General features: G+C 43.0%; 1 protein-coding gene across 1 annotated transcript in view; it reads left to right on the forward strand.

The window, feature by feature from the left end:
• The window catches only part of SF3A3 (splicing factor 3a subunit 3), a 33,262-nt gene extending 10,007 nt beyond the window's left edge, over window positions 1-23,255 (forward strand). Inside the window, exons 7-17 of the mRNA XM_083173571.1 lie at window positions 2,336-2,418; window positions 4,064-4,202; window positions 13,516-13,584; window positions 14,172-14,239; window positions 14,910-15,017; window positions 15,285-15,354; window positions 17,686-17,850; window positions 18,335-18,445; window positions 18,700-18,790; window positions 20,509-20,564; window positions 23,038-23,255. Coding sequence (XP_083029697.1) covers window positions 2,336-2,418; window positions 4,064-4,202; window positions 13,516-13,584; window positions 14,172-14,239; window positions 14,910-15,017; window positions 15,285-15,354; window positions 17,686-17,850; window positions 18,335-18,445; window positions 18,700-18,790; window positions 20,509-20,564; window positions 23,038-23,115 — 1,038 coding nt within the window. The 3' untranslated portion in view covers window positions 23,116-23,255. The remainder of the gene's footprint in view (window positions 1-2,335; window positions 2,419-4,063; window positions 4,203-13,515; window positions 13,585-14,171; window positions 14,240-14,909; window positions 15,018-15,284; window positions 15,355-17,685; window positions 17,851-18,334; window positions 18,446-18,699; window positions 18,791-20,508; window positions 20,565-23,037) is intronic.
• The last annotated feature ends 1,187 nt before the right edge of the window (window positions 23,256-24,442 follow it).

Below are 24,442 nucleotides of genomic sequence, written 5' to 3' on the forward strand. Positions count from 1 at the left end.
GAGAAAAAGGGGGCGGTAGGGAGAGAGTAGCGGAGAGATGGTACCAAACTGGGTGGGGGATTGAAAGAATGTGAGAGAAATGTGGATGGGAGATAGTAAGAGAGATGGGTTGGGGGAGAAATAAAGAGGGTGAGCGGATAAGTCAGGGGGGTGTAGTTATACACCTTTATCCCCTCAAGATTTGTATGTAGAAATAATAAAACATCAGGGAGAGAGAGAAAGGAGTGGTGAGAGTGTCAGGGAGAGAAAGGGGTTAGAGACTAGGGGATAGATATGTTAAGCTCGGTGAAGTGATAGTGTCTGGTTTTTATCACCGGCCAATCAGCTTCTACCTGTCACTTTTCAAACCAAGCCTGTAACTTCACAGTTAGGAGCTGATTGGCCGGTGATAAAAAAAAAAAAAAGACACTTTATCACTTCACCACACAAGCTTAATAAATCGGTACTCTTTACCTAGCACGGCGCCCGCGATTACAATCGCGGGCGTCGGGGGTAAAAAATCGCGGGTAAATCAAAAACGGGTGCGACGCGATGCCCGCGATTTTCCCATAGGGATCAATGTTAAAAGTCAGATTGGTCGCGATTTTAGCGTTAATTGGCTCAATGCCCGCGATTTTTACATAGGAAACAATGTTAAATGGGCCACAGAGCCCTAATAGTCCCCCTGAAGTGTGAAATGGCCCCCACAATTTTTAACGCCACCCCACGATCAACGTGAACCCGAAGCGTGGCGAGCGCAGCGGTACGCGTCCTCCGACCTTTTCATACCCCCACTATCCACGTCGGCGTGGAGTTGAGAATAGAATAGTGTGGCGAGCGCAGCGAGCCACCGAGCCCGAAGCGTGGCGAGGGGACGCGGATACCTTCACAGTTATACGCGTCCCCTCACGGGCTTCACAGGTGTCCGTGGCGACGCGGACACCTGTGAAGCCCGCGAGGGGACGCGTTTACCTGTGAAGGTATCCGCGTCCCCTCGCGGGGCACGCTGCGCTCGCCACGCTTCGGGCTCGGTGGCTCGCTGCGCTCGCCACACTATTCTATTCTCAACTCCACGCCGACGTGGATAGTGGGGGTATGAAAAGGTCGGAGGACGCGTACCGCCGCCCCTCGCGGGCTCGCTGCGCTCGCCACGCTTCGGGTTCACGTTGATCGTGGGGTGGCGTTAAAAATTGTGGGGGCCATTTCACACTTCAGGGGGACTATTAGGGCTCTGTGGCCCATTTAACATTGGTCGTAATCAATCTGACTTTTAACACTAAAATCGCGACCAATCTGATTTTTAACATTGGCCCCTATGGGAAATCGCGGGCATCGCATCGCACCCGTTTTTTAGTGCATGCGATGGTCGCGATGGGCGCCGTGCTAGGTAAAGAGTACCAATAAATCTACCCCAGAGTGAGAGAAAGTGAAAAGGAGAGACCGAGTGTGTGCCAGGTAGAGAGGAGGAGGATGAAAGAGGAATCCTTGTGAGGAGAGCTAGCGAGAGGAAAAGGGGGTGGAAGGAAGAGAGCAGGGGAGAGAGGGTAACAGACTGGGTGGGGATAAAAGGCATGGGAGAGAGCAAAAAAGATGGAGTGGGGGGAGAAATAAGGGGGGGTGTGCGGATACGTCAGGAGGTGTAGTTATACACCTTTTATCCCCCTCAAGTAGAGAAAATGAGTGTTAATTGAGATCATTAGTTCCCCTTCTCTCAGGGGAAGGGTTTACTAGTCTTTTAAGGTTCAGGTTCAGATGTCTGGTATACTGAGGATGTAAGATTTTGCTTACCCTGTTTCTTTAGTTATCATTAGAGTGCTGTGTTGTACAGTCAACTGCAGCAGTGGTCCCCAGGCAGATAAGAGACAGTTCATATTCCTTAGATCAGGCATTCTCAAACTAGGTCCTCAGGTGCATTCATTACTCATTTACCTGTTTTAAAAGATCCACAGGTGGAGCTAATGATTTCACTTGTGATTGTGTAAGAAGACCTGCCAAACATGCATTGTGTGGGGGACTGAGTTTGGGAACCTGTGCCTTAGATGATACTTCAGACAGGATTTTTTTTTTGCCTCCATTCTACAAAACTCACCCTTAATTAGGTCACTAATGACCTTCTTCACTGCAAAAGCCAGCAGTCACGTCTCTATTTTCATACTTCTCAATCTGCTGCCTTTTTATGATTTCTTGGTCCTCTGTGCACAAACAATCAATGTAACCGTGCACAGCCGGTGTTACAGATGGAAAGAAGTGAGAGCAGAATTATCCCAGAAAATGGCTGTCCTGTGTAAACCACTGGCTTTTTTTTTGTCTAGCAATAATCTTTGTTATTATTGTGTTCTTATTGTGTTCTTTTCAGAAACTAGACTACATCACATATTTATCAACGTTTGACCAACTCTTTGACATTCCTAAAGAGCGAAAAAATGCGGAATACAAACGGTTAGTGATTTTAGTGCATCTGTGAATCAAATACACTAAACAATGTCAGCTTGGAAAATATACCACATTCAGCAGCCTGAGTCCTAAATTCTGTCAGGTGGGAGATAACAAGTTACGGTACTTGTGGAGTATCACGGCTCCCACGATCTTCATCGTATGCTGATTGTATACTAAAAATCGCATCGCATACGATCAAATCCGATTTTGCACTGAAATGCATCAGAATGCATTGAAATGTGTATTAAACTTGTGAAATGCCCCTAAATGCCATTTTTCATAGTGTACCACCCCCACTATCAACGTCAACCCGAAGCATGGCGAGCGCAGCGGTACGCGACCTACGACCTTTTCATACCCCCACTATCCACGTCGGCGTGGAGTTAAGAATATAAAGTGTGGCGAGCGCAGCGTGCCCCGCGAGGGTACGCGGATACCTTCACAGGTATCCGCGTCACCTCGCGGGCTTCACAGGTATCCGCGTCCCCTCGCGGGGCTCGCCACGCTTCGGGCTCGCTGCGCTCGCCACACTTTCTATTCTCGACTCCACGCCGACGTGGATAGTGGGGGTATGAAAAGGTCGTAGGACGCGTACCGCTGCGCTCGCCACGCTTTGGGTTGACGTTGATAGTGGGGGTGGTGCACTATGAAAAATGGAATTTGGGGGCATTTCACAAGTTTAATACACATTTCAATGCATTTCAGTGCAAAATCGGATGCCATCGTATGGCATCCGATGCGATCGCATACGATTTTTGAGCAAATATGCTCAAAAATCGGTAAAAATCGTATCGCATCGTATGCCACTACATATGGCATACGATGGGAGCCGTGATACTCCACAAGTACCCAAGTTACTATTGGCAAAACGTGGTGCTGTTTGTTGTCATTTGACGCTTTCTCTTGCTGCTGTATCGTTTATTTGAATCTGTTTTAAACAATGTGACCATGGGTGCTTACATCTCTATTTGGAGGGAATATGGGAATTCTTCTATGAATGTATAGGTACCATAACATTATGGTGTCTATAAAGTCACAGTATCCTACTAATTAGCTTTTTTTCCCTAATTGACTGGGGAGGGCACTGAAACCTTATGATAAAACCTAGCGTTTTGCTGTCTGATAGCATTAATACATTTTTTTATTTTTTTTTAATAAAATGATAGCATTAATACATTTTTTTTTTTTTTATAAAATAAACGATGTGCAGTAACATCTGTGGCATGTCCTTGGCTACACTAGGTATGTGATGCTGGAGGCTGCTTTAAAAGGTGTTAATGGGAGAGACTGGCACACAACCGGTATTAAAATCAGGTTAATTATACTGTAAGAAAACCCCACTTATTAAAATTGAGGTCATGGGTTCAATTCCCACCCTAGCAGTAACTCTGGATTTTGTATATTCTCCCTGTGGTTCCGTGGGTTACCTCTAGGTACTCTGACTGCCTCTCACAATCCAAAATTCTAATGGTAGGTACAAATGACCCTAGTGTGATGTGTGCATCTACATATGGTAGGTAATCTAGAATGTAAGCTCCATTGGGGCAGTGACTGATGTGAATGGCCAAATGTTTTCTGTATAGCGCTGTGGAATACTTCTGCACTATATAACTGGTGTTAAATAAAATATATAATTATACACCTGCAGGTATTTGGAAGTGCTTTTAGAATACCTACAAGATTACACAGACAGAGTGAAACCATTGTTGGACCAGAATGAGTTGTTTGGGAAGATACAGAATGACTTTGAGAAGAAGTGGGAGACTGGAGGCTTTCCAGGTTGGCCGGTAAGTAATTGGCATCAGTAGCAAAGTGGAAGCACATAGAGAGCTGCCCATTTGAAATCTGTATTAAAATAATCACTATCTTGTTGAGATCCCTTTTGTTACCTGTATGCAAATGACAAGTTTTGTATATGCAGCTCTACTATTTTGTACAGTTAACAGCAATTTTTAAAGTTGTTTAGTCAATCAATTAAATATAGCAACCAACAAACTTTATCTTCATCATGGCTGGGGGGCACTAGACAATGGTGTTGCGATGAGGTCAACAGGAGTTGGCACTTACACTAGAAGGGTAATTTTATGAAGCCTAAGCTCCTCCCCACTGAAACACACAGTCGATGCCCATTGAGGTGGTGGCCGCTATGTATTTGATTTGTTTTTATTTGTAATTTTTCTACATTCTAATGCTGCATGCTTAATACCTTTAACCTTTTTATAGGGTCCCTGCCATTCCTGAAAGCAGCACCAACTTTCTCTGCAGAGGGAATGTGCAGGCTGGCTGTTACACCCAGGTGTATCTCCACACAGGGGAACTATCTACACTGTTGACAGTGAAAGCTTTGAGCAGAGGGGATTTAACGTAGCTAGTATCATGCCACTGGTCTGTCTGCCTGTGGTCCAGTCCTTGTAGCTGCATAGTCACAATTGTAACACAGATCTGCATCCCTCCGCATTGCTGTCTTGAAGGTGCCTGATAGTCTCATTAAGCTCCTCTCCCCTATGGCAATTGGCAGTAGCCTGCTGTTAGTCGTGTGTGTGTTTTTCCTTCCTTTGACACTATTTCTCTGCCTGTTCTTGCTGCTTTCTCTCTCTGGTTAATAGCGGACATGGCCAAAGGATATTAAGGACAAGAGTGCCACTATGGCTGTTTCTAATTTGTTTTTACTTGTGTGTGATGCATTATTAATTTGCTATGTGAATAGGTGTGCTTTTGGGTCCTGAGTACAGACTGTTGGGCCAGACCTGGTGGCTTTTAGGTGTCGAAGCATTGTGTCTGACACCACCAAGACTGAATGGGCTCAACCTCTGGCTAGTCTTTGTCTAGCTTGGTGCAGCTGCTTTCGTCTTAGCTGGAGAAACAGGCTTTGTTCTTCAAGGCGTGCAGCTAAGCTGCTGCTTCCAGGTTTGCAAAGGTTTCTTTGTGGACTTTTGGATGTTTGTTGGATGGAAAAGAATTCCATCGTCCCAGGGTCCTTTCGATGAGAAGTCCTATGATATCTTGAACTTGGTGAAAGCAAGAGGTCCTTTCAAGCACTGTTGCTAAAGGTGGTATGGATCATAGGATCGATAGGTACTAGGTTGACGTGACTCAATGTCGACATGTGAGTTAACTTTTTTGACCCGAATGTCGACACAATGGACATGGACACTAAAAAAAGAGCATGGCTCGCTAAGCTTGGCACTCTATTTTATTCTTCCACGGAAGTGGATGGTAGGGCATGAAATGTCGGCTCAAAAGAATTATTGAATAACCCCATGTTGCCCTTTTTGACCTTCCCCATGTCTACCTAACCCATGTTGACCTTCAGTGGTTGACCTAATGCCTGTTGGCCTAGTGACCATATGCTGCTAGAGGGTGGTTTATGTTCCCTTGATTTCAGAAACTTCTGATTTTATTAAGAAGGCTTGTAAAATGGCAGGTAGAAAGTTTTCGATTACTTATAGGTTTGCTATCCTCCTTTTCAGTGGACCATGTGGCAAAGTTATTTTAATGATATGTTGATTTAAGAAGCTTGAGGGTTCTCTTCAGCTGCCACATTTTATTTGTTACCTGTTGGCCGATTCTCCAGATACCTCAATTTGAGAATTGCCCGCAGAGACTTATGGGTTCTCCAGCACATGCGAATGCTAAAACTCATAAACTACTACTGCCACCAGCAAAAGGAAATTAACCCCAACTAAGGGTTAAACATTTATACTTGTGTACAAATATATGTGTGTAAATACTTTTATGATATAGTGTGTAAATTGTATATGTAAATGTTAAGCTATTATATATTAACATTATAATTTATGGACGTAAATTGGTGGCAGTAATTATAGGGTTATTTTCATGTATATATGCACATTGGTGGCCAGTGATGACAGAAGGATCTAGAAGCCTCACGTGCCCTCAGCAGCTGACAATATAAACAGCTGCAGCTCGAGACAGAGGCGGGAAAGCTGACCCCTTTCTCACTGGGCAGTAGAGGTCACGTGCTGACTGGAGAGGGCTATATAAGAGCTGTCAGCCGCAGCTGACATTCAGTCTGGAGATCCCTTCCTCCAGTGCTCCTCCCCTGTGCCTGGCCTGCCGGAGCTGTAAACATCTGAGCTGTAGACAGGCGGCCAGGCACATGGGGGGAGGAGTCAGAAAGGGAGCTGGGATTGCAGCAGGAGCTGTGAGTCCCCAGCGCTGTGTGGGCAGCAGTGCCGGCCAGCATGAAGTCCCCTGCTGGCGCTTACCTCCAGGTCTCCCTTGCTGGCCTTGGAGAGCAGCCGCAAAAGTGGGCGGAGCCAGCGGCATAAGTGGACAGTCAGCAGCAAAAGTGGGCGGAGCCACGACCGATGTGGGTGGAGCCAACTACACCATGGGCAGGTGATATTCATTGGTGGTGGCTGCTCCACTGTTGACTTTCTGGACAGAGGTGAGCTGTGACATGGCAGCTGGGAGAAGTAGCTGGGGTACTTCTGCACTAGTACAGCCTGGATACACTGCCCACCAATATAGAGACATTGAGGGAGGAGTCAGGGAAGTGGCCAGACAATTTTCTTGAGGACTGGCTGAAGACTACAGGAGAGGTCTGTAATGAACAGTTCACATGGCAGGGTGCAGTCAGGCAGGCAGACACACCCCTCCCAAGTAACATGCAGGGAGCAGTAGTCTGCAGCTGCAGCTCCAACCTGACTGTATATACACAGCCCTTAGCATAAATGTCACAAAGCCAGCATTGACTTGCAGCCCTCGTTAAACAGTTAGCTGTAAATTCTGGATGCTCTATATATTTGTATTTATTCTACATTTATCAGCTATACATGTAAAGAAAAAATTGCATGCTACAAAAAGGCTAATAGACTTATAACCGAGAGAGCACTTATGATTGATTATCATAGGAGTACAAAGCATCAATCCTGCCCTTAGGATAAAATAGCTACAGTAAAATGAGAATTGTAATACTATGAATTGAATAGCAGACTGAATGGAAACATATGTAACTACAGTACATGTTGGAAATAGGATACAGAGTAATAAGCTAGGAAACAGTTCAAACCGGTAATCAAACCACAGCTAATATAAAGAGCACCAATAAGTATATTTCTGTTACAGGAACTATTAATATACAGTATGACCCGGAAGGATTGATATGGAGGACAATTATTTAATATTGCTACAGTCTTCCTGTATTCTTTATAACAGATATATGCACCTGCACTATGGGTAGCTGGAGGGTTCATCAATTATATGGAGCTATAGGATGTTAGATATATCGTTGCTATGGACAGTTACAGCAACCTGCAATGAGATTTCTGCTACACATTCTATAGCATTTATATTTGCCGGAGGACTCTGATTAAAGACATATACTTATTTTATGCTTATGGAGCCAAGCAAATACAGAAGGAAACATGATGTTTATAATATACAGTGCAGTTCATACTACTTCAGCTACTAAATGTAACTACTTTAAAAGGGCCCCAACGTGTGCACTAGTAATAATACTGCAGTATGGCTTAGAACAATTAATACCCGGGTATTATTTTTATGGTTTCATTATATTGTATAGTTAAGTACTATAATTAATTCACTGTTATAATATACTGTATGTTACTTTGGGAAAATGCAATTAAAGTACAATTACTTTTCATGTCAATGAGTGTCCCAGGATAATTTTTTAATGGAACCAGGAGGATGACTAGGAAGACAGGTGTATGAGTATTGTATTAGGGTGACCGCTATACACTAACTCCATATGTATATTGGCAAATTTACTAGATTATTCAATAGGCATTCCCAAGTAGGCCTAAGGTTAATCCATACTTGGGTGGAGGCACTGATGATATTCAATAGGCACACCCCTTTGACAGCAGGTTAAGGGTGTGTTTTACATTTGTGATAAGATTATTGGTAACCAAAAGTCCCTTTAAGGGTTAAAGGGTGGGTTACAAAAAATTAATAAAAATATGGATATCATATATTCCTTTAGTCATTTATTTGTATGCAGACTTACCAATTACAAAACTCACATAGCATTTGGGCTCACAGGAGCATAGATTCGTTAAGGGCACAGAATATGCTAGAATAAATTCTATTTTCATTCGAACAAAACATTCCAAGTTATAATTACAAAACCATTACAAACAGACAGGAGCCTCATAAAAAGGAAATATGTCAGAACCTGTTCTTGGGAATCGGTTGTGGGGGACTGCACAGAAACACAGGGTCACTTCCAGCCTTCTTGCTGATCACCAAGATGTCACTCAGTCCCAGTGAAAGGGACAGATATAGCCCTCAGCTGCAGCCGCCCCCACCCTTGGGATTTTAACATTTCTTTGCTGGATACTGGACAGCAAGGAGCTGGACATACACCCTCATTACAGACTGGGTGCCTGGTGGGGTAGGGGTTTTAGCCCAGATGACACAGAACTTCAAAGAGAGAGGTCTTGTAAGGAGATCTATATCATGTCACTGTTGACCGGATATATGACTAGCCAGGAAGCTGAGTGGCTTGCTTATCAAGTTTTAGAACCCCTGGTCTGCTCATCTTAACAGGAAGACTTTGCTCTCCCCCCACCCACCCACCTGTTCTGTTTGTGTAGCTTGCGCCATGGAGAATTGGGCTGACAAGCTCATTGCATGACTCCCAAGAGGTTTCTTCCATGTATTCCTAGCTGGACTTGACAGACTGCACTTCCACTGGGAAAGTGGCAGAATATATGTCGGATTTGTATTTGTCATTCGGATTCTAAATCCAAGCGTTCTGTTTAAAGCATTTTCTTTTGTTGTGGTTCTAGGTGCTATTATTGCCCAAGCCTTGTTAGGCAGAGCACATTGCTTTCTTTGGCTGCCCCCAAGCAGATGTGTGCACACTTACTGTATGTCAGTTTCACTCATCTTTTCAATTGTCTAGAGCAGTGGTTCTCAACCTCTGTCCTCAAGGACACACAACAGTGCACATTTTCCAGGTCACCTGGCAGGTACACAGGTGCACTCATTATTCACTGACAGATTTTAACCCCTTCCCGACATTTGACGTACATGTACGTCATGGTCGGGAAGTACTTCCCGACATTGGACGTACATGTACGTCATGACTTGTAACTGTCACTGCGTCTATAGACGCGGTGACAGTTAGGAGATGTCTGCTGTCCCTGACAGCAGACATCCCCCCTCGCCGCCCAGGGGGGGCAGGGGTGCCCCCCCCGGTCGGCGATCGCTGTGATTGGCTGTTCAAATCTGAACAGCCAATCTCAGCGTTTCCTGTGTTACCGGCGGCTAAGCCGCTCGGTAACACAGAAAACGGTGGTGATCGGTGCAGCACCGAGCGGCAGCACCCCCCTCCCACCCACCCGGCACTCACCGGGCAGCTCCCGCAGGTCCCCCGGCAGCAGCAGCAGCACGCCAGGTCCCCCGGCAGCAGCAGCAGCTTGTATCCACAGCGCACGCAGCGCTTCCCCCCTCCCACCCCACCAATGAGTTAAAAAATATAAGGAAGTGAAATATATATATATATAAATATAAATATATATATATATATATATATATATATATATATATATATATATATATATATATATATATATATATATATATATATATATATATATATATATATATATATATATGTGTGTGTATGTGTGTATATATATATATATACACACATATATGTATGTGTATATATGTATATATATATATATACACACATATATATATGTATATATATATATATATATATATATATATATATATATATATATATATATATATACACAGATATATGTGTGTATATATATATATATATATATATATATATATATCATACATACACACACACACACACACACACACATATATATATATATATATATATATATATATATATATATATATATATATATATATATATATATATATATATATATATATATATATATATATATATATATATATATATATATATATATATAGAAAGATATTCCCGACATATGACGTATATATACGTCATGGTCGGGAGGTACTTCCCGACCGAAGACGTATATATACGTCATGGTTTTAAACTGTCACCGCGTCTATAGACGCGGTGACAGTTTGGAGATGTCTGCTGTCCCCCTCGCGGCGATCGCTGCGATTGGCTGTTCAAATGTGAACAGCCAATTGCAGCGTTTTCTGTGTTACCGGCGGCTAAGCCGCTCGGTAACACAGTGATCGGTGGTGATCGGTGCTGTTAAGTACAGCACCGATCACCACCGATCGCCAGCCCCCCCCCCCTCCCACCCGGCAGCCCCCCTCACTCCCACCCACCCGGCTGCCGCAGCGCCAGCACCCCTCCCACCCCCCCGCCAGCCGCAGCGCCAGCCCCCCTCCCAAAGCTGGTGACCAAAATGGGGTCACTTGTGGGGGGGTTCCACTGTATTGGTGCTTCGGGGGTCTTGCTAATGCGACATAGCACCCACCATTCATTCCACCACCAAAAATCACTCCTTCCCTTCTGAGTCCTGCCATGCACCCAACTGGTATTTTTTGGTCACATGTGAGGCATTGCCGTACTCGGGAGAAATTGGGGCACAGATTTTGGGGTGCTTTGTATCCTTCATTCCTTGTGAAAATGAAAAATTTTGAGCCAGAACTGCATTTTTCTGTAAAAAATTACATTTTTTTACACAAATATGCAGATCTGGCTCAAAATTTTTCATTTTCACAAGGAATGAAGGATACAAAGCACCCCAAAATCTGTGCCCCAATTTCTCCCGAGTACGGCAATGCCTCACATGTGACCAAAAAATACCAGTTGGGTGCATGGCAGGACTCAGAAGGGAAGGAGTGATTTTTGGATTTTGCAGCACAGATTTTGGTGGAATGAATGGTGGGTGCTATGTTGCACCAATACAGTGGAACCCCCCCACAAGTCACCCCATTTTGCAAACTACACCCTTCAGGGAATTCATCAAGGGGTATAGTGTACATTGCAAACCCCCAGGGGTTTCACCAATTTTGATACAACTGAGCTGTGAAAATGAAAATTTTTTTTTTTTTATTTTCACTGCCCAGTTGTACCACAATTGGTGAAACCCCTGGGGGTTTGAAATGTACACTATACCCCTAGATGAATTCCCTGAAGGGTGTAGTTTGCAAAATGGGGTCACTTGTGGGGGGGTTCCTAACTTTTAGCATCTTATGGTGCCTAGAAACCTACATGGTGCCTAAAAAATAATCTCATAAAAAGGAGGCTCCAAAATCAAGTAGGTGCTCCTTCTATTATGAAGCCTGTGGTTTGGTCACCGTGCACACTAGGGCCACATATAGGATATTTATGAAAACCAAAGAATTGGGGGAATCAATTTTTAGTCACATTTCTCTAGTAAAATCTACTGTATTCGTTAGAAAAATGTATTAAAATTGAAACTCTGCAAAAAAAATGAAATTTTGAAATTTCACCTACACTTTGTTTTAATTCCTGTGAAACACCTAAAGGGTTAACAAACTTCCAAAATGCTGTTTTGAATACTGTGAGGGGTGCAGTTTTTGAAATGGCATCATTTATGGGGGTGTCTCACATACAAGTCCCTCAAAGTCACATCAGAACTGAACTGGTCCCTAAAAAAATCAGTGTTTGAAATTTTCTTGAAAATTTGAGAATTTGCTATTCATATTGTAAGCCTCCTAGTGTCCAAAAAAATTAAAAGGAAGTTGAAATAATGATGGAAATATAAAGTAGACATATGGTCTATGTTAGTTATTAACTATTTTGAGTGGTATGATTATTTGTCTCACAAGCAGAAAATTTAACATTTTGCAAATCGCTAAATTTTCCATTTTTTCACGACATTTTGGTATTTTTCACAAAAAAACACAGACTGTATCGACCCAAATTTACCACTAATTTGAAGTACAATGTGTCACGAAAAAACAATCTCAAAATCACTGGGATAAGTAAAAGCAAAAAAAAGTTATCCCCACTTAAGTGAGACATGTCAGATTTGAAAAAAAGGGCTCTGTCAGGAACGCAAAAACTGGCTCTGTCAGGAAGGGGTTAAAAGATCACAGGTGGAGCTAATTATTTCACCTGTGATTCTGTGTGGAGACCTGGAAAATGTGCAATGCTGGGGGTCCTTGAGGACTGAGTTTGAGAACCACTGATCTAAAGCACACTCCCATTCTGCCAGAGGCAGATTGTTTTTCGGGATCATGCTCTGTCGTGCAGTGTTTTGTGTTTGATAGTCATTTTTCTGCAGTTATGTTTAGAATTCCTACAGCTTTACTGGGTTACTGCTTCTCCTTTTCGAGCACTGTTAAGGACCCCTTAATGTTGTACTTACTATTGTTGGTTGTGAAGGGAAGGCCCTTCGGCTTCTAAAGCTGGGTGCAGACTTACTGATGTTTCAACCAGCAACCTTCATGCACCAAGCTGGGTGTGGCCATCAAGCGTACACGCTGAAATATATAGATTTTGATGTTCCAACTCATTGGAAGCTGCAAAATAGTAGCAGTCATGGTCTAGTGCATGGGTCCTCAAACTGCGGCCCTCCAGATGTTGTGAAACTATAAATCCCAGCATGCCCTGCCACAGTTTTGCTATAAGGGAGTGTTAAAACTGTGGCAAGGCATGCTGGGATTTGTAGTTTCACAACATCTGGAGGGCCGCAGTTTGAGGACCCATGGTCTAGTGTGTGCCCTCCTTTTTTAAAGTTACTGATCTAGTTTAAGAACTACTCCTGTGGTCCTCATAGCAACCCCTTAGTCCAGTATCCCCCAGTCTGATTAAAAATTAAGCATGTCCATTCCCTTGCTGGCTATGCGGATCATAAAGCTTGAAAAACTCATGCCTACCTTTTTCATGTCCACCTAGACATCTGGATATCCACTGTAATGGTATTCATATTGTAGTATGACCACAAGATGATATTGTTCTGTTAAATTTGGTCAATTTTAAAATGGTGTGCATGATTATCAATATTAAAACGCATGTTAAAGGATGTATTATTAGTTAGGAGTATAATATATTCCAAACAAAATTGTAATTATATGGGATATCTAAAATTATTGAATTTTTTGAAGGTAGAACAAAATGTTGTGTTTATTTTTTTAATACGGTTACTGATAAGCTTTTGTGACTTACAGAAAGAAACGAGCAGTGCCCTTACACATGCAGGTGCTCATTTGGACCTCTCTGCCTTCTCATCCTGGGAGGTAAGGTTCCCTTTTCCCCATTTGGTTTATAGTGTAAGGTGACAATTGTACAACATAATAATAAATTGATCCCATTTTGAATGAAAACTACGAATAGGTAGAAACAAAGGAAATGTTGGACATTATTTAGTGTGTGTGTGTGTATGGCAATAAAAAACTCGAACATGCTTCATTTATATATATTTTTTTTTCAGTGCAAAATCTGTGGCATGTGGTCTTCTTGTCCACATATAAATATATAAATGGGGCTACATTAGGAAAGCATTTGAATGGACAAAAAATTTACAGGGTTCCATTTTGTCAGCTAGGTGAATGATATGATAGAACATAATCACCTAAACCCTTGAGTGCCAACATTTCTGAGATGCTAAAAATGCCAGCATCATTCAAATTTGTAATATAAATTCAAATAAAAAAATGTAAAAAAAAAAAACCTATATGAGGTAAAACATTACCATTGTGATGAATACAAATGTTTGCTTCCCAATTTTCACACCTATTTTGGCAAATTTACTTGGCACTCAAAGGGTTAAGAATTCTATTAACCTTCTCTTAAACATTTCAACATTGTTTTTCTTTTCTGGCAGGAGTTGGCTTCTCTTGGATTAGATAGGTTGAAGTCTGCCCTGCTTGCTCTGGGGCTTAAATGTGGAGGGTAAGTTCTGTATATTTTACGTGTGTGTGTGTGTGTGTGTGTGTGTGTGTGTGTGTGTGTGTGTGTGTGTGTGTGTGTGTGTTTTTATGTATGTTTGGTTATTTGATTATTGTAAATGCTGGACACAGTAATTTTTTTTTTTTTTTTTTTTACCTGATTGTTTTTCATTCTTTACGAAGATAGATATGGTTCGATACAATAACATGTATAGAGACAGTTGGATTTGTGTGAGTTATTTTGTTTCTGTGCAGGGTAAATACTGGCTGCATTATTTTTACACCGCAATTTAGATTTCAGTTTCAGCACACCAGACCCAAATTTAACGCTTTCTGCACATGTTACATCTGCCCCACCTGCAGTGCACATGGTTTTACCCAATTTTGAGAACAAATTTGTACTGCGATCAGATCTGAATAAGGGACATTGTGTGGTGTGTTGAATGAAGCTTCGTAGAAAGTCCAGTATCCAGATGAAATAAAAAAAACTAAGTGTTTGATATTCTTCTAAAAGGAAAATATAACACACTATGCTATTCCATGGTGTATAAACCTCATAAAAATTGCTAATTATTAATGTTCTCAGGTTTAAATGCACAGTTCAGTTAATAACAGGGCAACTACTGCTGCTTTTTTTTTTCTTCTTCTTTTAATGACATTACTTTTTGTTCTAGAACTCTTGAAGAAAGAGCCCAGAGACTTTTTAGTACAAAAGGAAAATCTTTGGATGCCCTAGATTCCTCAATGTTCACAAAGAATCCAAAATCAAAGGGTATCAGAAGGTAAATATCTGTTGTTCTGACCTGTGCTACCCTTTCGGAGCTGTAAGGTTTTTGTGTTTTGTTTCATTGACCCAACTAAAACTACTTCAGCACATACTTTTAAATCCTCAACCTTACACTTAGCAGAATTGTCTGATATGTAGGCACTTTGTTTACAGAATAGTGTGTGTAATTGTAGTATATTTAATTTTAGATACTATACTATATTATATACTATGTATTTCTGAACAGAGTTTTCATACTCTCCCCAAAAAATGTTTTTCACAGGGACACCGAAAAGAACAAAGACATTGCTTTTCTCGAAGCACAAATCTATGAATATGTTGAAATTCTAGGGGTAAGTTACTTTGGTTAAATTAAAAAAAAAATATATATTATAATATAATACAACGTTGATGCTGAACCACATGAATTTATTCAGAGTTTTAATTTGAGAAAGTGCCCTGTTCTATAAATGACTGATTTTATTTAGTGTTCCTTTTGCTCATAATCTGCACTAACAACATTTTGGGAAGCCCAAATACTTCCGTGGTCACGGCTGCTATCCGAAATTGATGGACTTGGGACTGACTAAATAGGCAGGGCCCCAAGCCTCCATTTCAGGCCTTTCCTAGGTAGTTTTAAGATGGTTACAGAGTGCAAATCAGAGCTACAGCTCCTGTCAGGACCTGAGAAAGGGGAGGTGGCTGCAGCTCATCGGGGACCTTAGCACCTCCTGCATAATCTATTGACATAAGTGGTGGGTCGGACTATTCTGTTGGAATTACTGTCCATGGCTGTGACGGGGGTGGAACTAGTTTCACCTTTACAATGAAGCAAAATGGAATACAATCAATGGCGCCGAAAAGGGCAGCATTAACCTGCCCAGGAGTTACCTTCCTGGGATATCAGTACAGAGTAAATATAAAAAGCACAGGAAAAGCGCCGACAATTATGGGATGATGCTTACGTTCCAACCCCAGTCTAAAAGACCCAAAAAGAAAAAAGAAGAAACAAATAACTTTTTGGGACTTTTAGACTGAGGTTGGAACGTAAGCAACCTCCCCTAATTGTGGGCGCCTTTCCTGTTCTTTTTATAGTTTCACCATTGCATGTGGTGAAACTCCATTCCATCCCATTAAAGTATAGCCTGTCTTTTTACAGTGGGCGAACGGGAGGTGGTTACGCACAACTGCTTCTGCAGTTTTGCAGAAAGGAAGCGTAATCACGCTGCGGCTTTTGCATTTATGTGGCTGACCACTCTAGGCACATTGATTCAGTTTGCTAAGAAGCAAGCAGTTTTTTATGACCCGATAAGCACAAAATGACAGCAGCGCCTGAGCGGCTGGGAGTGAGACGTGCCTGCAAGCTCTCCCACTAAATATTCTGATTTATTATCTGTTTTTTGGATATAGAACCCTCGCCAAGTTGGTTCTACAAGTGGGACAACCCTTCTGGCATATACTGTACTGGTCCGCCGGTCCTGTCTGCTGTCTCTTACTGCTGGCCCAGTGTGCTCTATAACTGGATCCTTCAGTATGGTGTGCTGGAGTCCGTCTCTGGCTGCCAGGTGCTGAGTTTGTCAGGTGCTTTCCCCTGCTGATCGCCCGTGGCTTCTCCTGGTGACTTCTCTGACCTTTGCTGCGACGGTCCCTTCTGGCTGCTGCTCCGTCCCCGGCAGGTGAGCCTCGGTGCTCTGTGGCGGGATCCTTCAGTGCGGTGGGCTGGAGTCAGTCTCTGGCTGCCAGGTGCTGAGTTGGTCGGTTGCTTTCCCCTGCTGATCGCCCACGGCTTCTCCTGGTGCCTGCTCTGACCTCTGCTGCGCCGGTCCTCTCTGGCTGCTACTCCGTCCCCGGCCAGTGAGCCGCGGTGCTTGGGGTGTGGCAGTGGCCATTTTGAGTCTCCGTGCTATAGAGTGCAGCATCTCCGGAACGGTGTATCTGCTGCTGTCTCCTGGATCTGCTGTCTCTGACTGACATGCACATTTTACCTGTATCTGTTCTGCCGTTTGGTGAGTGATTGGCGGTGTGCTAGGCACTGCCATTCATCGTTGTGCCTCTTTACAGTGACGGACTTGTTTTCTTTATAACCCTGTACATTTCCTTGGAACTATGAATGTCAATGAGCTACTCCAAGCTATATATGCCTCAGCGCAGAGGCTTATAGACAAAATGTCTGATATAACAGTGGATGCCATGCCTTTTTCTAGTCATTCGGCCAATGATACTGATCCAGCTCTGCTCCTCTGCAACCTGGGGTATCGGCCGGTTTCTCATCTTTATCTTACATTCTGCCTGCACCAGTGACCTGCGTCTGAGGCGGGGGATCTGTGCTGACTGCGCACCTTGCTACAGCTTCAATACAAGACCAGTTTCCTGAGTATGGCAGTCCAACTACTGATCCACAGGGAAGGCAGGCCCGGAGCTATAGTTGTGTTTCTCCCCCACCACTCTGACTAGGGACAATGCCACCACCAGTGTTAGAAATGTAGCATGTTAAATTAGTGATCAAGAACCATGTGGATAGGACCCCTTAATCCCACACCATTTTTAAATGTCTGCTTTGGCTTCATTAAAGATCTAAGTTTCTTTTTTTTTTTTTTTTTTTTAGTTATTCAGATGTTAGAAATCAGGTAAAAGGGCTGTCATATCAGTCAGTGAAGAGGCTGACCTGCTTTGTGTCCTTTTAGGAGCAAAGACATCTGACACATGAAAATGTGCAACGAAAGCAGGCGAGGACCGGTGAAGAGAGAGAAGAGGAGGAGGAAGAACAGATTAGTGAAAGTGAAAGCGATGATGAGGAAAATGAAATCATTTATAATCCCAAAAATCTTCCACTTGGCTGGGATGGCAAGGTAAGAGATTCAGACCTGTAATCTAGATATAACCCATTTTTTAGACCTACTACCTACATAGGTCTGATGCTCAAAATGTATTTCTGTTTCGATGAAGGGTAAGACGTGGATACCACATAAACCTCTTCCCATTACTTTTACATTTTTTTTAGCTAGCACTAATGACACTACATAGACATGGCACTGCATGTATTTGTGGTTTTAAATCTCTAAAGCCAGAAGATGCATATGATTGGACCAAGTAATCCTACAGTATTTCTTGCCCAGAACCATTTCTGAATCCTTAGGGCTGTCTGTGCAGTTGTATTTTATGTGGTGTATTCATTAACTTATGCTATGGCGTATAGATCACCAATAAAATAGAGAGAGAGCATAAGTAAAAACAAAATAATAGAAGGCACCTGCGAGCTACCATCTAGTCACCTCGTCAGAAGTGTATATTGTGAATGGCAACTTCTAAATGTGTCTTTATTTTTATTTGCAGCCTATACCATACTGGTTGTATAAACTTCATGGACTAAACATTAACTACAACTGTGAAATATGCGGCAATTATACCTACCGGGGACCTAAGGCTTTCCAGCGCCACTTTGCAGTAAGTATCTCCCTATAATAGTTGGTTGATTTTGGTCCAAGACTGGTAATTGGTTATATTAGCAGGTGACAGCAGTGATGCTAAGATAGTTTAGTAATGATGCGCTTACTGTCCTTGTATAGACAACTACTAGTGAAAATGTATTAAATAGACACCTTAGTATATATTAAATGCAATATGAGCATATGGTGTATTTTAGAGATAAGATACATTCAGAAATGACAATTAGTAATATACGTGTCCTATTTCAACAGGAATGGAGACATGCGCATGGTATGCGGTGCCTAGGCATCCCAAACACTGCTCACTTTGCCAATGTCACACAGATTGAGGATGCGGTTTCATGTAAGTTATCTTTTTTTTTTCTCTCAATATATGTTCTTAGCGTAATATTCCGCATTAGCGGCTCAGTCAATCAAAACCCTCCTGCTGTCGCAGACCATTTTTGTAGTCTTAATAGTTTTTCACTGGCGTTTGTTGAGCTCGATAACTATTTTGTGAAGTATTTAGTAACAGTTCTTATATAGCACACACATTCCGCAGCGCTTTACAGAGAATAGTTGAACATTCACATCAGTCCCTGACCCAGTGGAGCTTACACTCTATATTCCCTACCACATGTACATGCACACACACAGACATTCTATGGGTAATTTTGTTGGGAGCCAATTAGCCTACCAGTATATTTTTGGAATGTGTGAGGAAACCGGAGTACCCAGAGTAAACCCACGCAAGCATGGGGAGAATATACAAACTCCTCACAGTTAGAGCCATGGTGGGAATCGATCCCATGACCTCAGGGCTGTGAGGCGGTAATGCTAACCATTACACATCCGTACTGCCCTTGTACATGAACATGCTGACTACTTCGGTGTGCAGTGCTGCTTATACAGATGGAGCCCTCTTTATCTAGCCTTTTAATAGGATTAAGTGAATAATATGATTACTTTTCTAATCCCTTACTGTATTGTTCTATGTATTGTATTGCTGCTGAGAGCAATAGGCTAGCCATGGTGAGCCATGACCTAAGGAAGATAGTTGAGAGGGGCTCTATCTGTATGTAGCTCAGACTGTGTACTGCACATATGAAAACTTATTGCACATCCCAAATTGGCCTACTAAGGATAGATCCTATATTTTTTTTCTTAGTGGTCAAGAGAATCTCATCCTTGTTCTGGGTTGGGTTTTTTTTTTTGTTTGTTTTTTTAATTCCAAGAATCCCTACCTAGTGCTTAATGTTCTGGTGGATGTTATCTTTGGATGACACTGAATACAATGTTGCTGGAGTTACAGCAGTTTCTTCTGCCAGAAGGGTTGATTACTTTAAGTGCAAGAAACCCTTTTTTAAAGACAAACACAGCATCTCTTTATGCGGGATCCCAACATGGGTTCTGTAAGTGCCCTAAACCTAACCCGCCCTGGCATACTTATGTTTGCAATTCTAGCATTGGCATAGTAATCCATGTCTGAGTTCTGGCGGCAGTTGGATTTTCTGACGCCATGGTTATACCAGCCTACATACCGACCATCGGAATTATAACTGCATACCAGTTGTATATTCTTCTCAGCCAGACTTTGTTTTTTGTTACCATTTTTTTAACCAGAGGTAACAGGATATATTGTCTTCTATGGACTGATACATTTTCTCAATACAACCAGTCAAATACCTGTTTCATTTGCTGCAAGTTTATTTACAGCCCTCCCAAGTTATTGCTTGGGTGCGTCCAATTGGGGGTATTGAAATAGAAAATGGCAAATGTATAATTCCAATACTTTTCTTCAAAATGAAGAGAAGTAACCCAATGTAACGGCTGTCATGCCATATTTCAAAGAAAGGGATATTATTGGTAATTATAATTTTATTTTGTTAGGAGCTTTTATAACTTAACTCCTGAACACATTGCATATGCATCACGGAACAAAAATTGTTCCTCTTATGTAAAAACGGGACGTCCATGAAATTGTATTGTATCTTCGTCTTCATTGTAGACCGATGCAAAGTTTCTCACCATAGTGACTGTTACTGTTGTGTGAAAACCTTGATTTTTTTTATTTCTTGATAGTGTGGTCCAAACTCAAGCACCAGAAGGCATCTGAGAGATGGCAGCCTGACACTGAGGTAAGCAAACTGTGACACAGCAGTCTCCTAAGAAATAAACAAGAACACCAACCTGACGGCTAATGAAGATTTGTGAGATGGCACAACACAGGGATAGTCTTGTAGCTAGTTACTTTCATTTCAGTCGTTTTTGTGTAATTTATAGGAAATAAAACCTTCAGGGACTTGGTGCAACCCTCCTAGGTATATAGTTCGCTGTCTGTGGCACAAGCTCTGTTCATGTTTGTCTCTTGTGTTCAGCTCTAGCATAGTAACCTAGCAACTGATGTCAACGCAGTACGTTACTGGGGAACAAAATGTGATGTAAGAACTGTATTGCATTTTGTAGCTTATTTCAGGATTGTAGACATATATTATTTTATAGCCTACATTTATCAGTTATACCTATACATAAATATATTTGCGAGCTGGACCATACTTTAATTGCAAAGCACAAGGCATGGTATGAATCATTGGGTAGACAGCATGATGGTCGACATGGGGAAGATCGACAGTCACAAGGGCCACATGGGTTTTTTCAAAAATTTTATTGTCCCAAATTTTAACCCACTACGCTCGGCACACTATTTTATGCTCCCACCACGCCCTAGTGGATGGTACCGTATGAAATACTGCATGTTGGTTCCAAAAAAATGTGAAAACCCCCTTGTTGGCCTTTTGACTGTTGACCTTCATGCATGTTGACCTAATGCTTGTCGACCTAGTGACCGTATCCCCAAGGAACAATCGACCAGGTGATATATAGTACAGGAAACCACAGAAAGAATACATAGTTTTCTGGTGAAAATGTATTAATTATACCCACTTTATACATTCAAATTGAACAGTTGCAAAAGCTAATCATCTATCAATGAATTATAATGGTTCTATTGAAGTGATGTCAGTGATTGGACTGACATCACTTCAATACTACTCCCAAAGGTTTCTAGTTCTTATGACATAATGCTTTTGAGCTAACCCCCTGCTTCTGTCATTACAATGCCTCTTAGGGGGGCAAACGAAACAGTGAGTTGAGTGAGAGATGATGGTGTAGTGGAAATAAAAGTAAAGCGGTAGTCAGTTGGAGAGAATGAGGGGTGAGACCGTGTCAGAGAGAAAGGGGTTGCGAGCAGGAATAAGCAAGGATGTCCGGAACAAGAGTGAGTTTAAGGGAGAGAAATGTGCTTTGCGAAAGCACGATTGTGTGTCAGAGAGGTTTTTGAGATAAGTGAGAGGGGATGTATCGGGGAGATCGAGAGAGCTTGGGGGGGGGGGCTATCAGAATTAGGGCGAAAAGAGAAGAGGGTAAGCTTGAGGAGGGAACAGAGGAGAGAGGTAGAGGTGGCAGAGGGAGTGTGGGAGAGAGAAAAAGAGGGATAGCAGGGGAGAGAGAAAGAGGGATAGCAGGGGAGAGAGAAAAAGAGGGATAGCAGGGGAGAGAGAAAGAGGGATAGCAGGGGAGAGAGAAAAAGAGGGATAGCAGGGGAGAGAGAAAGAGGGATAGCGGGGGAGGGAGAAAGAGGGATAGCGGGGGGGTGAACAGAAAAAGAGGGATAGCGGGGGGAGAGAAAAAGAGGGAAAGTGGGGGGAGAGAAAAAGAGGGATAGCGGGGGGGGAGAGAAAAAGAGGGATAGCGGGGGGGGAGAGAAAAAGAGGGATAGCGGGGGGGGAGAGAAAAAGAGGGATAGCGGGGGGGGAGAGAAAAAGAGGGATAGCGGGGGGGGAGAGAAAAAGAGGGATAGCGGGGGGGAGAGAAAAAGAGGGATAGCGGGGGGGGAGAGAAAAAGAGGGATAGCGGGGGGGGAGAGAAAAAGAGGGATAGCGGGGGGGAGAGAAAAAGAGGGATAGCGGGGGGGGAGAGAAAAAGAGGGATAGCGGGGGGGAGAGAAAAAGAGGGATAGCGGGGGGGGAGAGAAAAAGAGGGATAGCGGGGGGGGAGAGAAAAAGAGGGATAGCGGGGGGGAGAGAAAAAGAGGGATAGCGGGGGGGGGAGAGAAAAAGAGGGATAGCGGGGGGGGAGAGAAAAAGAGGGATAGCGGGGGGGGAGAGAAAAAGAGGGATAGCGGGGGGGAGAGAAAAAGAGGAATAGCGGGGGAGAGAGTGGATGTGGTAATGGGAGGTGAGGTGATGGCAAGCAGAAGTTGTGGTAGTGGGGTGAGGTGAGATGGCGGGCTGAGAGCAGGTGGGGGTGGAAGAGGAGAGAGTGCGATGATGAGGCAAGTTCTTTTACCTGCCTCGGCGGCCTCCCATTCACCGCTGGGGTCTCTTGCTCTCCTGCACCTGCAGGTCTCCATCACCCCAGCGCCGGGCCGCAGCTGCAGGTTGCCCCCTCCAGTCTGCAAATATCCCCGGGGATCCATGAAATGCAGAGTAAAATATGCACTACAGCATGTATTTGTGATCGCTGGATATGTTTTTATAGCTTTTTTTTATGTTCATGAATTGATCAATAATGAATGATCATTAACCACAATGTGTATTTCTTTATACATAGGAGGAATATGAAGATTCAAGTGGTAACGTTGTGAACAAGAAGACTTATGAAGATCTGAAACGTCAAGGCCTCCTGTAATAGCACTCTTCTTCCAGTTGTTCCATTCTGGTTGAATTATAGTAAATTCCACCTTTGTTTTCTTGAGCCCAGTCATCTTTGTGGCTTGTACATGTATGATTGACCTTTTTTTTTAAATTAAAATATGAGCAACCTTTTCAGTAATGTTTTTACGTATTCTGTTAAACCTTGTGAAATGTCACCAATCCATGAATGTTGTTGGCATGACACAGTGCACAGGTGTTAATTTAGCAGTGATCGATTCCAGTTGCTGGTAGGCTGAACTTGTGATCATGGGTGACACACACTGCACTATTTATTAGCTGTAATGATCTGCAAAGATCTTTTGTTACCAGTGTGGACCTAAAGCAATACAGTGTTCCATTACTTTAGGCTTCTTCCAAGTTTATGGCTCTAGATTTTTAATACAGGGTTGTTCTATGTACCTTACAACCTGTTGGCATATGCCCCTTTCCCACTGCAGCCTTAAAACGGTATATTGCCGATTTTTGAGGGCAAAATACCATTTAAGGCTGCAGTGGGAAAGCGCCAGAGTTGAAATACCGTTTAGTTAAACGGTATTTCAACCCGTTTTCAAAGCAGTGTTTTAAACGGTAATCTACCGTTTAAGAGGCAATGGGAATGCATCTTAAACGGTATTCTTACACACTTGACGATTTTCAGCTGAAAATCGCCTAGTGTGTATGCCTCAGAGAATGCCGACTAGCGATGATGCGCGCTCCCGCATCATCGCTAGCAAAGTGGGCAGTCTGCTGGTTTTACCAGCACATCTAGCGATGATGGCTGGTTTTTCTGCCATCATCGCTAGGTGTGTACGGCCGCCGGGCTGAAAGATAAGAGACTTTCAGCCCAGCTGACCGCCCTGCACACTCCCTCCCTCCCCCTGCTCCATACTCAACGCCGCTCACCAGCGCCGCCCCGCTCCCTCCCTCTGCCAATACTCACCCGGCCCCGCTCCTACGCTGTTTGCTCTGGCTCACACTGCTGCACGGAGAGCAGGCATCTGACAGGACGCCCCGGACATGGCACACATCTGACAGGTCGCCCCGACCCCCGGCTGACTGGCTGCTCCCTCCTCCTCCCTGCTGAGTATAGACACAGCCACTGCCCACCAATGTTTTTTAAGGCAGTAATATATACATTGCTGGCACATGCCAGCATTGTATATATTACTGAAACAACGTTATTAATAAGCCACTGCCCACCGATGTAATGTATATGCCAGTAATGTTTACATTGCTGGCACATGCCAGCAATGTGTATATATAACTGGCACCACTGCCCACCAATGTTATGTATTAGCCAGTAATGTATAGTAATGCAGATT

This window comes from Crinia signifera, chromosome 2, assembly GCF_055691185.1.
Source record: "Crinia signifera chromosome 2, ASM5569118v1, whole genome shotgun sequence".
NCBI lineage: Eukaryota > Metazoa > Chordata > Amphibia > Anura > Myobatrachidae > Crinia > Crinia signifera.